We start from the raw sequence: 12,406 nt of genomic DNA on the forward strand, positions 1-12,406 counted from the left end.
GGGATGCCAGCAGGATGCGGCGGAGCAAAGCACCTGTGCCTCTTCCCGTGGAGGATCCCGACGTGCCGGCGAGCCCAGGCGGCTCCCGGGGTCCGAAGGACACCTCCTGCCCCCGTGCAGCTCCCTGCGCACCCCATCCCGCAGGGCAGCGGGCCGGAGCGCGGCGGCGAGCGTGTCCCAGCTGCCGGAGTGGAGCCCTTGCAGCTCTGCAGGGCTCTGGAGCGACTCGCTGCATCCAAAACGGGACACGGCTATTTTAAGCCCTGAGCTGCACGGGGTGTCCGTCTGTCAGCCAACGGCCGTACCTGTTGCTGTGATCTCCGCTGGTGGGCGCAGCAGAGCGGAGGGAGCGTGGCGTTTTGCCGGTTAAGGATTTAGGTGGATAAGCGGGTGTAGCGCGTGCCGGCTTCCCCCGAGATGTCCGGAGGAGCGACGCGGGCGCACGCAGCGGTGGGGAGTCCGGTGCCACCTGGAGCAGACGTGGCTCTCGGGGGCTGTTGGGCAAATTGGGGGGAGCCTGCTGCAGCCCGGCACTCGGACACGTGCTCCCCCGAGTCGGGAATGCCGGCGGGGCTCCGCGTGCTGCTGGATCAGGGCTAGCGGGATGCAGGGGGGATTTGAGGGCTYGTCGGTGCTGGGTCCCGAACGGCACGGCGGAGGTGAGCGAGGGCATCGGCGGGGTCCAGCCTGCTGGTGAAACCCCGGATCCCGCCGGCTGAGTGCCCCGGGGAAAATCCGGAGCATGCTTCGAGGGGTTCTGTGGGGAAAGGGAAGAGGAGGGTGGCGCTTCCTCTGCGGAGGCGTTGGGCYGGCGTGCGCAGGGCTCTGCGTGCATCCTCCGCTGAGGGCGGCCGAGCCGCAGCTCTCCCCACCGGCACCTGTATCCGGAGCCTGTTGGGTGCTGGAGGGAACCGCTGCTGCTGGCTCCTCTGGGGGCATTTTTGCTCTGTTACCGCTGTCCCGTCTTTCACGCAGTCCTAACTGCAACAGACTTTCCCCCTTTTCTCTATTTGGGGAGGAAGTGGAGCAACGCAGGTGTTTCCTTCTTGCAGGGTTTGACTGAGGAGCGAAGAGCAGCCGGAGCCCGGCAGCCCTTTCCCTGCCTCTCGGTCGGGTGTCAGGTCCCGGCACGGTCCGGCTTTGCCAGGACCCGGCTGCGGCCCCGTCGGCCGCGCTCTGCTCCCGCTCGCCCCTCGCCGCTGCAAAGGCGCCGACTCAGCAGCTCTGCAGGCTCTGCCTCCCGGCCGGGCCGTTTGCCGTGTGCGTGCGAGAAGGGGGACGAGGGAGCGCGCGGGTTTGCTCGCAGAAGTGCCTGGCGGCGCGGCGCAGCCGGGCTCGGCTGCCTCCGGCCCCGCGCGGCTTTGCTCGCCCTATTCCCGGGGCTGGGAGCGCTTCGGCCCTTTTGCACAGGCTGTTCTCCCCCAGCCCCCAGCCAGCTTCTGAGCTTTGCGTAGGCTTTTTTGGTAAGACTGGGAATTCTTCTAGTGTTTTCCGGAGCGTCTATTTGGAAGGAGAAAAGTTGGAGATGAAACCTTAAGCTGGGACTGGTTTGATGTGGCTTCAGTTCTTGCTCTGCAGCTTCCTCTCYGCGGGGCCTTGGGCAAGTCCCATCGTCTCGGAGCCTGTTCCCTGAGTGCAGGATCTTGCACCGGGATTAACATTGCTCCCGGTGTGCCGGGATTAACGCTGCTCCCGGCGTGCCTCCTCCTCCRAGCACCCTTCGGGGCGGGCGCCGGCTCTGCCCCCGGCCGCACTTGGCACGCGCGGGCGCTGCTGCAACGCGGGCAGGGACGTTTCCCCTTCGCTAATGCAAACCCGCAAGTCAGCGGGATGCTCCGGTGCGCGGCAGAGCTCCCGGGGGGATGGGCGGAGCGGGCTACGGCTCGGAGAAGATACAGCGCCGAAGCCCCTGCTCTTCCCCCAGCCATCGGGGCGCCAAGGGGAAGGATGCAGCCCGGTGACGGGCTTAAAACGGAGCTGAACTTTGTATCTGGGGTTCAGAGTTTGGCAGCCGAACTGGTGGCTCGTTTCTCTTTTAACGGGGTTGGCTGATTTGGAGAAGCAGCGTGGTGGAGAAGTTTATCGGCTGGCGGCCGTTTTGAACCCGGGGGTGTTTGCGGGAGCCCCTGGGGYGCCGGATTTGGGCTGCTGAACGGGACCCGAATTACCCTGGCTCCGGGTGCATGAAACGCTCCCAGGGACCTGCCTGGAGCGAGCGTCCGGGCTGCGATTTCTCCTCCTTTTTCCCTGTGGAGGTGCTCGCGGTAAACCGAGCCCCGGGGCGGGATTGAAACCGGAGCGGGGAGCGGAGGGTGCCCTGGCGTCGCCGCCGGCCAGGCTCCGGCGTAACATGACCGCCCGATTTCGTCAGGCGCCCGGCCTGACGCAACGCCCCGGSGCAGGTTGCTCCATCGGCCGGGAGGCGGGTGCCCGGCGGGGTGAYAGCTCGCGACGGGGGACGCCGGCAACTCTTCCTCCTGCCCGGGTTTCCCGGAACGGCGTCGGAGCGGCGTTTAAAGCTGGTTGTTTTTTCTTTCCTTCTTCCTAGGACAGAGGAATCAAAATCCCCCGGCAGCTGGGGGGGGGCCCCAGCGCCTTCATCCCGGTGGAAGAGGTAGGAGCGGAGCGAGCGCGTCGGTGCTCATGTGTCCCGGGGGGATGCGTCCCCTCCGGGCTGGATGGGGCGGCCGTTTCCAGCCTGTCCTGTCCCGGGCTGGAGGAGGAGGCTCTGCCGGGTAGTGGGGGGGACCTCCCGTACGCTGGTCCCTGCCGCTCGCGGGTGGGATGGGGACGGGTCGTGTGGCTCAGGACGGTCCCTGGGTGACCCGAGCTGGGTGTGCGGTGGGTGCTGTGGGCGCCGGGGGGGGGCTTGTGCCCAAATCCAGCTGCTTCCCGTGCTGGGGGGTGCTTGGTAGGACGGAGGGGGAAGCCCACCCGAGCTGAGCCCAGCGATGGTGAATCTCGGCCCTGCCTGTGCCTCAGTTTCCCCACTTGCGCCGGCAGGACTGTGGCTCCCCTGCGCCCGCAGCCGTATCGCGGCGCCCCGGGGCCGCTCGCCCAGCTGGTCCCTCCTTCGGCAGAGCCAGTGCCGCGGTTTCGTCACCCRCGGCAGGGACGGAGGGGCCAAGGGCGGCGGAGCCCCGTGTCCTCCCTGGCCGAGCGCGAGGGGGGTCCGTGCTGGCCGCTGGTCCCGGCCGTCCTTGCTCCTGGGCACCCGGACGCCTGGGTCCAGCCTGCCGCCCTGCTCGGTGTGGTTTCCCCCCGCTTGCCGATGGGGACGGGGGCTGGCACCGGGGGGGGGTCATGGCGACTGCTGGCTGTGATCCACAGCTCTGCCTCCCCGTGTGCCGGCAGATCCTGCGGGAAGGCGTGGAGTCCAGCCGGCGGCAGCTCTTCATCGAGGCCTTCGTCTCGGCGGGCAGGGTGGACAACATCACCATGGTCATGGGGCTGCACCCGCAGTATCTCAGCAGCTTCTGGAAGACCCAGTACCTCCTGCTGCGCATGGACGGGCCCCTGCCCTACCACAAGCGCCACTACATCGCCATCATGGTGAGGGCCGCGGGTCCCCGCGGGGGCTGTCCCCCGGGGCAGGGTGTCCCTTGGGGACGTGTGTGTCCCAGCACCTCTCCCATCGCCTCTGCTGGGGTTTTGGCCAAAGACTGGAAGGGGTTTGGGCCTCCACACTAAAACAAGTACCCTGCTGTGGCTTTTGTTCGCAGGGGCATGAAAGCTGAGCGCCCTTTTGGCAATGTTCTGGTCCCGCTGTCACCCTGTTCCCTGCCTGATGTGCTGCAGGGGACAACACGGGCAGGTGGCTTGTTGTTGTTGCGGCCGCGTTGGCCATGGGGGCTCTTTGGGTTGTCCCATGGTCCAGCACCCTTAGCCTGGGTACCCCAGCACCCCCTTTGCCCCCATGGCAGGGAGCAAAGACCCTGGTCTGGCTTTTCATCCCCGTGGGAATCCCTTTAGGGGCAACTGGGGAAGGTGGTTTCTTGCCTTGGCTTCGCCGAGGGCTTGTAGCAGGGCTGGTGGCCTGCCCGGTGCCGTGGGCTGACTCGGCGCCTCTCCCCGCAGGCGGCAGCCCGGCACCAGTGCTCCTACCTGGTGGGTTTGCACATGGGGGAGTTCCTGCAGGTGGGGGGCAACCCCGCRTGGCTGCAGGGGCTGCACTGCGCCCCCCAAAAGCTGAGGAACCTCAACGAGATCAACAAGCTCCTGGCGCACCGGCCCTGGCTCATCACCAAGGAGCACATCGAGGTGAGGGCTGGAGATGCTGCCGAGGATCCCGAAATCCCAAATCCCCCTCCCCAGTTTGGGGGCTTGCCTCAGGGGTCACAACCCCCCCGGGGTTTAACCCTTTGGGGGCTGAGAGGGTCTCTGAGCTGGAGGCCAGGGCTGTGCTGCCCGGTGRTGGATGGGGAAGGGGTGACTCGTCCCCTCTCCTTCTCCACGAAGCCGAACCCCATGTGCGTCCCGTTTTCAGGCTCTCCTGAAGACGGGGGAGAATAGCTGGTCCCTGGCGGAGCTGGTGCAGGCGCTGGTGCTCCTCACCCACTACCACTCGCTYGCCTCCTTCGTCTTCGGCTGCGGCATCAACCCCGAGGCGGAGCAGGACGGGGGGCCCGGCTGCCGGCCCCCCTCGCCCCACGGCGACAGCAGCCCTGCCTCCGATGATGGTGTGGGGGGCTCTGGGGTGAGCAGGGCCTTTGCCTTCCAGGGAGCATGGGGTGGGAAGGGAGGGCACGACGGGGTACCACGGCGCGTTACGGTGCCTCCCTCCGGGAGTTGCCCCAAGACCTTTCGTTGGGATGTAGCAGATGCTGTCAGGTCCCAGCCTCCAGGGTGCCGGAGCAGCTGGAATCTGGGCAGGACAAACCCGGAGGCAAATTTTTCTTGGAGTGGCCCTGGGACTGCTCCAAGTGAAAGCAGAGCCGTCGGCGTGCAGCGAGCGGCTCTCTCCGCCCTGCTGTGCACGGGCAGCCCGGGGCTCGCAAGCCCTCTGCAACCTCACTCCGCCACGGACGGCGCTGACTTTGCCCTCTGCCAGGGTAAAGATGCCATGCGGGACGTGGAGGTGCTGATGGAGAGGATGAAGCTGCTGCAAGAAAGCCAGCTGGAGGAAGAGGGGGTCACGCAGGAGGAGATGGCGACGCGCTTCGAGCTGGAGAAGACGGAGAGCTTGCTGGTTGCTCCCTCGGGTGAGGACACGCGGGGACGTGGCGGGCTGGGAAGGGTCCGCAAGGGCCTGGACTGATGGGAGGGGAGGGACAGGCCCAGTGCTGAGCAGGATCAGGCCCCCCAGCTGTGGGGCTGGCTCTGCCCTCCAGCCCCGGGGCTGGGACCGTCTGGAGCAGCCCCACGGCGTGTTGCTCACGGCCGCTGCGCTGGTGTCTCGCAGATATCGCGGATCACTCCCTGCAGTCCAACGTCCTGTGCTTCGTGGAGGACCCCGAGTTCGGCTACAAGGACTTCACGCGCCGGGGCGAGCAGGCACCCCCCACCTTCCGCGCGCAGGTGGGTGCCCTCGGCCCCTGTGCCAGCTGGAGAGCGGGTGACAGGGCTGGGTGGCAGGTCCTGCGTGTCACAGCTGGTGCTGCTGTCCCACGCTGGGGCTCAGCAGTGACCGGGCCAGCGGGGCTGGGGTACAGCAGGGCTGCTCCCAAGGTTGTAGTGCTGCACGGACAACACCGACGTGGAGGGTGACGGGCTGGTACTGGGCTGGAGCCTTCACCCAAGTGGTGTTTGGGCCAAGGTGCCTCTGCGTGGTTCAGATGGATATGAATTGTCAAGAGGATCTTGGCAACATGGGAAAGGGAGACATCAGGCCAGAGAAGAGCAGGACATGAGATCTGCAGGCACTCGGGTCCCTTGGCTCTCAAGGAACCCTGTGTTTTGCCTGTAGAGCCCCCATCCCAGCATCCTTTCTCTGGCAGGATTACACCTGGGAAGACCATGGCTACTCACTGATCAACCGCCTCTACCCTGATGTGGGGCAGCTCCTGGATGAGAAGTTCCAGGTGGTCTACAACCTGACGTACAACACCATCGCCATGCACTGCGGTGTGGACACCTCCATGCTCCGCAGGGCCATCTGGAACTATGTCCACTGCGTCTTTGGGATCCGGTAGGTCCCCGAGTGCCCTCAAGCTGTGCCAGGAGCCTGTGCTCTCCATGATGGGCAGTGCCTCTGAGCGGCTCCTGCCTAACAAGCCCAGGAGCCTCTCTGTCCTGCAGGTTCCTGGTTCAGGTCTGGGGCAGCAGCCAAGCCTGCCTGCACCATGTCCCTTCCCTGGTGGCCCCCGTGGCAGCCATCTGCCCAGACAGACCACGTCTGGGCCCTGTGCTCGGGGAACGGGGTGCTTGGAGAGGCTCTTTAGGGTGAAGGCAGGTTGACTGTGTTTGCCCAGGGGAAGCGTGTTGGTGGCTCTGTCCTTTCTAGAGAGCRTGAGCCTCAGGCCAGCAGGGATGGGGTGTGTGGCGCTTGGCAAGGGTGCGGAAGGATGTTTGTGGGTGTTATCGACCTGCTCTCACCCGTGGGTCTGGCTGAAGAGCTGTGGTCGGGGGAAGGCCCAGCCAACCTAATCCTCACCATGAGAGAAAGAGCAGACACCAGTCTCACTGAGGCTGTTGCTCTTGATAAGACTGAGAAAGAACAATGCTGCTGGAGACCAGAAGATGGGACACAACATAGATCTGGTGGAGCACAGAGCCCAAGCAATGTGTGCTTGCAAGCAGCCTAGCTGGAAACGCCGTGCTCTTCCCAAAGGAAGGACCCTGTTTGAACGAGTTGTAGTGAATACTATTGCAGAGACCTGTTGGCAGTGGTTGTGCTTGGAGTAACGTGCCCTCCTCTCTCCCCCAGCTATGATGACTATGACTACAGGGAGGTCAACCAGCTCTTGGAGCGCAGCTTGAAAATCTACATCAAGACGGTGGCCTGCTACCCAGAGAAGACGACGAAACGGATGTACACGCAGTTCTGGAGACACTTCAAGCACTCRGAGAAGGTGCTGCCCCTTCCCCTCATCCTGGGAACGGGAGGCTGAGCCGGGGGAGCTGGTGTGGGCAGGGACCTGGCCTCTCCTCCCTGTCCCGGTGTCTCCTGCACCCCAGGAGATGCTGAGCTTGCCCTCATCCCTGCTGTGCCCTGACCCTGCTCTCCTTGCGTCATAGGTGCACGTCAACCTGCTCCTGCTGGAGGCTCGGATGCAGGCGGCTCTGCTGTACGCCCTGCGAGCCGTCACCCGCTACATGACCTGACAGGTCTTCGCTCCCTCCTTCTCCTCCTGCCCCACGTGTGGGGGGCAGGCGAGGGGGGAGCCGGCACCTTAAAGACTTCGTTGGAATATTGTCTCCTGCCTTAAGGGGCCTGGAGCTGTGGAAGGAAAGGGGGGGGACTTCTCCTCCCCCTGCCCCTTATYCCAGGAGAGGGGACCCCCAAGAAGCTGTGAAGAGCCCAGCCGTGCCTGGTGCACCCCGCCGGGTAGCCCTAGTCCCTCGCTGCTCCGGGGCTTGGCAGATATGGGGATGCTCGGCTGCTCCGTGCCTTTCTCGTGGTGACCCGGAACRAAGCCGAACGGAGGTGACTGCTGCCAGTGCCACCCAGCCCCTCGGCTCCCGCGCCCGGACCCCGCTGGGCTCGTGCAATGATGTTACCCCTCGGAGCCGCGTCCGCGGCCACGGAGGACTGTCCTCGTACCAAAGATCTCCGGAGGGAATCGCTGGCTTCCCCAGGCCGGGATTCACCCTCCTGCCTCGGGGGCTCTCGGACTCGCTGCTCCGGGCGACTGGCGACGGCTGGTGGCGACGCGGCCGTGGGAGCGTCTCTGCGCTCCAACGCTCTGCCCCGCGTCCCTGAGCAGCCGGCGCCGGAAGGATCGGACCATCCCGGCTCCTGCTGGGTGGCCCCCGTGCCGCCCCTCTCCRAGGGCTCGGAGCCGGGAGCCCCCCCGTGCAGGGTCATCCTTGCCGGAGGATGATGCACCTCCTGCTGCCCGTCCCTGTGCTGCGCTCGGTGCAGAAGCCCCCGGGCTCTCCGACGCCGCCTTCGCACCCTTGCGAGTGGGTTTCCAGCGGGCTCCGTCCTTCGGCGTCCCGCGGGGAGCTGCCGCTCGGGGTGTGCTGGCTCCCCGGCTCGCCCGTCCTGCGCCCACCTGAGTGACAGCGCGAAACGGCGAAGAAACCTTGGATACATCTATTTTCCCTCTTGCTCTCCRCGTGCTGCTGGGGCAGAGCCGCGCTCCCGAGCCGCGTCCTCCGTTTCAGTCCCCCCCGTGCTCTCCCCAGGTGAAACCCCTGGCAGAAAACCTTCCTCCGGCGGGTTTGTTCCTTGGAAAGGGGCTGTTTTCAGGTGTAAAGCCAACCGGGCCCGTACCCTGCCGGGAGGGCGACGTGCCGCCGCAGGGGAAGGCTGCAGCTTTACCCCCATGCGCCAGAGCGTTTTGCACCGGCGCGGGTCGCCGGGGAAGCGCCCGTTCCCGAGATCCCCTGCTCCCGGCTCTCCCTGGAGCACGAGTCCACAGACCYGGCAGCGTCGCCCGTTGCTGCATGACTGTTGGTTTGTCTGCGCTGAACCGTAGCTCTAGTTAAGTTATTTCTATTTTTGGGGGTGTATTTACTCCTGGCGGGGCGTGGAAATGCCACTGTGACTTTGCTACAGATCCTGTTTGAAAAAATAAAATTGTTCTTTTTTCTTTTTCCCCCATGTCTCTGAGCGCTGCTCCTTATCTCCCGGCTGCAGTCCTTGCCCTGGCTGCGTTGCGGGGGGCTGCAGGTGGGAAGATTTTGATGCAAATGTGTTTTCCCTTTCCCCAGCTGCACTTTTTGTGCAGCCTCCCGCCTTGGGGGACGTCCTGCGTCCCCAGCTTGGGGTTGGCGCAGCCCTGGGGGGGCACCTGTCTGCCTGCTTGTCCCGGGGGGGGAGAGCACCCATGGGACCCGTGCACCTCGGGAGCGCTGGGCTCTTCCACACCCTCGCAGGAACCATCTCCAACCTTTCCTGGGTGCAACGTGGGGCTGGGGGGCGGATGGGGAGAGCAGGGGGGCTCTAGGGCAGAGCCTCTCTTTGCACCGCGCGGGAGGTTTTTGCGGCAGGGGAGGGTGAGCTGCTCTCGCCAAGGAGCATTGGGGAAACTGAGGCACGCAGGACCGATGCCCTGGGGCTGGGCAGAGCCGGCTCCGTCCCGCATCGGCTCCCGGTGAGGCTGGTGCCAAACCACCGCGACCCCCCTTATCCGCTGCCGTGGGGCCAGGGGCCGCCCCGCTCCCCTCTCCGGCCGGCCCGCGGTGCCTTCGTCCCCGCCGCGGAGGCGGTGCTGGGGCCCTGCCCGCGGTGGCAGCGGGTTTCGCAGCATTGAGTCACAGCCGCTGAGTATTTCCCAATATGTTTTTCCAGACTGGGGCCAGATGCCCCGGGGAGAAGAGCAAAGGTCCCTCCAGCGCCGTATTTCCGTGCCGGCACCCAGCCTTCCGGCGGGTGCGCGGAGGGGGCGGCTGCGGGGTCCGGGGCAGAGACCGCGGCTGGCTCCGTTTTGGCTGGGTCTCCCGGGGGCGAACGCGGCGAGGAAGCAGCGATTGGGTTTGCTGTTGGCTTTTCAACAGAACGGCGAAAAACCTCCTGTTTTAGGGAGCCGAAAGAGTTCAGCAACTCGATGGCGGTCATTGGACGAAGGTCAAGCCGACGCGGAGCTTGTGTTTGAGGAGGGATTTTTCCTGCCTCCGTTTGGCTCTCTTGGAGGCAGCTGAAATATTTCGTTTGAGCGGAAGAAATCTGCCGGCTAAAGACGTTGTTTCACATGGCAAAAAAATCGCGCTGGGCGGTGCGGCGGCTTTGACAAACTCCTCCTTTGCTCCCGTATTTATCTCTATGCCTATATACGTCTAGGCAGCATCCCGGTGCACAGCGCTGTTCTCCCGGGAGCTGCTTTGTGGCTCGGTTCCCATTCTGTTGCCTGCCCCATGGCTAGGGGGGACCATGCTTGTTTTCTTTTAAAAAAATCACTTTCTATTATTTCTCCTGGTGTCCGTGAGCCGCCCTCCGGCAGGGAGGGCAGAGAAGACGAATCTGAACCCCCGTTTAGGCCCGATTTAGGTGCCTACGCGCCAGTGCGCGCGGATGTGATGTTTCCGAGCTAAAGCAGGAGGGAAAAGGATGCTCCCGGCAGGGCGACGAAACGAAGGGGCAGCCCGGGGACGGCAGCTGCCCCTTCCCCTTCCCCAGCCYGGGAAGGGGCTCACGGCTTCTCCGGGCAGCCCCGAGGAGCCGGCTCCRTCACGAGCCTCATTTCAGAGAGCCGCAAAGCGGAGAGGTTCTTGAAAGCATCTTTTTGTTACTCCTTTTTATTCCCCCTACAGTCTTGCAGGGCAGCAAGCCCTGCTTCGGGCTCTGGATTTCCCCCCCCCCGCTTGTCCTAGCGCGGATTTAAAACAAAACTGCCAAGGATTTGTACCGGGCTCCACTGGAAACCAGGATTTCCCGTGCCCCTTCCAACCCCAAAGGCTGCTGAGCGCAGCAAGACAGCCGGGAAGGACCAGTCGCCCTCTTCATCCTCCCCCAGGTTTCTGCCGCGGCATCAAATACCTCGGGGCTGAGCCACCTCCGTGGGACTCCTTAACTCATCGCCTGGGTCATGGTATCGATTTAACCCACTTCCTTTTCTTCAGGTGTTCACAATTATAAACTAATAAATTCCTTACCCTGCCTTTAGCTGAGGCCTGCAATTTGTGGGCATATGTATAATTTATTGGCAGCTTTCAGCGCCGTCTCTCAGGGCAGCAGGCGCGTTAATAATCTCCCTACCTGTAGCTGATAGTTACGACTCAAGCGCAGCGCAAAAAAAAATTGCATGCAATTGCCCTCAATTTAAAAAACATAACGTGCTAACGGCGCCGAAAAGGCAGCGATGCAATGGGAAAATAATAATAATCGGGGGGGGGCCCTGCTCGGCGAGAGCTTTAACGCTGAGGGGAGTCCAAAGGGCTTTGCAAAGAGCACGGTGCCGGCAGCGAGCTTTGCTGCCGAGCTGCACCGAGCCTGGAGCCGAGCGGCAGCAGGAGTCGTAGCATCGGGGGCATCGTCCCCCCCTGGAGCTGGCCGGGATGCGGCTCCTCTGGGGGTCCGTGCGGGAACACCCGCGTGGGTCCGGGCGAGGGCAGGCGGGCCGGCGGCGTGCGTTCCCGCTGCCTTAGCTCACGGGAACGGCATGTGTCCTTCCCCCTCTCCCGGGGGCCCAAAATAGCCCCGCGGCCCCGCTCGGCACGCAGGGGACCTGCTCCTCGTGTGACCCCCTCCGTGCCCGGAGCGGCGCCGGGGCCAGGCGGCTCGTCCCGGGGACTGCGGCTTGCAAATCCCCAACGGCTGCCGCAGCCTTTCAGGCCTTGGGAAGCAGCCAGGCGGCGTCGACGCCGCGGCAGTGTGCAAGCAGCCGGGTGCCAGGGGGGGCGGCCGTAATTTAGGACGTGTCACCCTGCTGCTGTGACCGCCTGTGCCCGGCACCCCGGTGCAATCACGGGAGACCTTCCCGCGCCCGGCTCTGCACCCGCCGGGTGCAAAATGATCACGGCCACGTGCYGCTGCGAGAGAGGGAAACGTCCAGCGCGAGGGCGTGCTTCCAGCTGCGCTGCTGCCCTCCCCGCAGCTGCGTGTTCTTCCCTGTCCTCGTGTTTGCAGCCCGAGTTACTGCCCGGCAGCGACGGCGTTTGGTTGGGGGAGGCTGGCACGCGCTCCTCCGCGGTACGTGCCGGGAAGGAGMCAGCCTGGATGCGGGATGCAAAGGGCTGCAGGGCTGGAATCTCTCCCGAGGAGCCGGCGACGGCTCGAAATCCGGAGGTGGGATTTTTGCCCACAGCCCCGGGATAACCACGTCCATGGGGGCTCGGGGAGGTTCGAGACGCCAGAGCAGCCGGGATGCTGTGACTAACCCCCGGCAGCGGGCTCTGCGCCCAGGCCGAGAGGAAAATTTTCCATGGCCGGGGAGGGAGCTGGATCAGGACTGCGTGCAGCCAGGCCAGGCTGGTCCCCGCTGAAGCGCGGCTCGGCTCCAGCCTGCGGGTTTGGGGTTTTCTGATTAGGCAGCGCCACTCGCTGGAGGCCCACGGCAGATCTGCATCCCTGCTGCAAGGCCGGCTGCAAACCCTGCCCGCGTCCCCACTGCCAGCCCCGCTGCAAACCCTGCCCGCATCCCCGCTGCAAACCCTGCCCGCGTCCCCACTGCCAGCCCCGCTGCAAACCCTGCCCGCATCCCCGCTGCAAACCCTGCCCACGTCCCCACTGCCAGCCCCGCTGCAAACCCTCCCCGTATCCTCCCTGCAAACCCTGCCCGCGTCCCCACTGCAAACCCTGCCCGCATCCCCACTGCCAGCCCTGCTGCAAACCCTCCCCGTATCCTCGCTGCAAACCCTGCCC

At 64.9% G+C, this 12,406-nt stretch overlaps 1 protein-coding gene across 3 annotated transcripts in view; it reads left to right on the forward strand.

Annotated features, from left to right (window-relative positions):
* The window catches only part of SESN2 (sestrin 2), a 55,758-nt gene extending 47,095 nt beyond the window's left edge, over positions 1–8,663 (forward strand). For all 3 annotated transcript variants that reach the window (XM_026076236.1, XM_026076235.1, XM_026076237.1), the window contains 9 exons: positions 2,549–2,614; positions 3,355–3,552; positions 4,078–4,260; positions 4,487–4,696; positions 5,051–5,201; positions 5,402–5,517; positions 5,937–6,127; positions 6,866–7,010; positions 7,177–8,663. In XM_026076236.1, coding sequence (XP_025932021.1) covers positions 2,549–2,614; positions 3,355–3,552; positions 4,078–4,260; positions 4,487–4,696; positions 5,051–5,201; positions 5,402–5,517; positions 5,937–6,127; positions 6,866–7,010; positions 7,177–7,263 — 1,347 coding nt within the window. In that variant the 3' untranslated portion in view covers positions 7,264–8,663. The remainder of the gene's footprint in view (positions 1–2,548; positions 2,615–3,354; positions 3,553–4,077; positions 4,261–4,486; positions 4,697–5,050; positions 5,202–5,401; positions 5,518–5,936; positions 6,128–6,865; positions 7,011–7,176) is intronic.
* The last annotated feature ends 3,743 nt before the right edge of the window (positions 8,664–12,406 follow it).

This window comes from Apteryx rowi, unplaced genomic scaffold, assembly GCF_003343035.1.
Source record: "Apteryx rowi isolate R43461 unplaced genomic scaffold, aptRow1 scaffold_43, whole genome shotgun sequence".
In the NCBI taxonomy this organism is placed as follows: domain Eukaryota; kingdom Metazoa; phylum Chordata; class Aves; order Apterygiformes; family Apterygidae; genus Apteryx; species Apteryx rowi.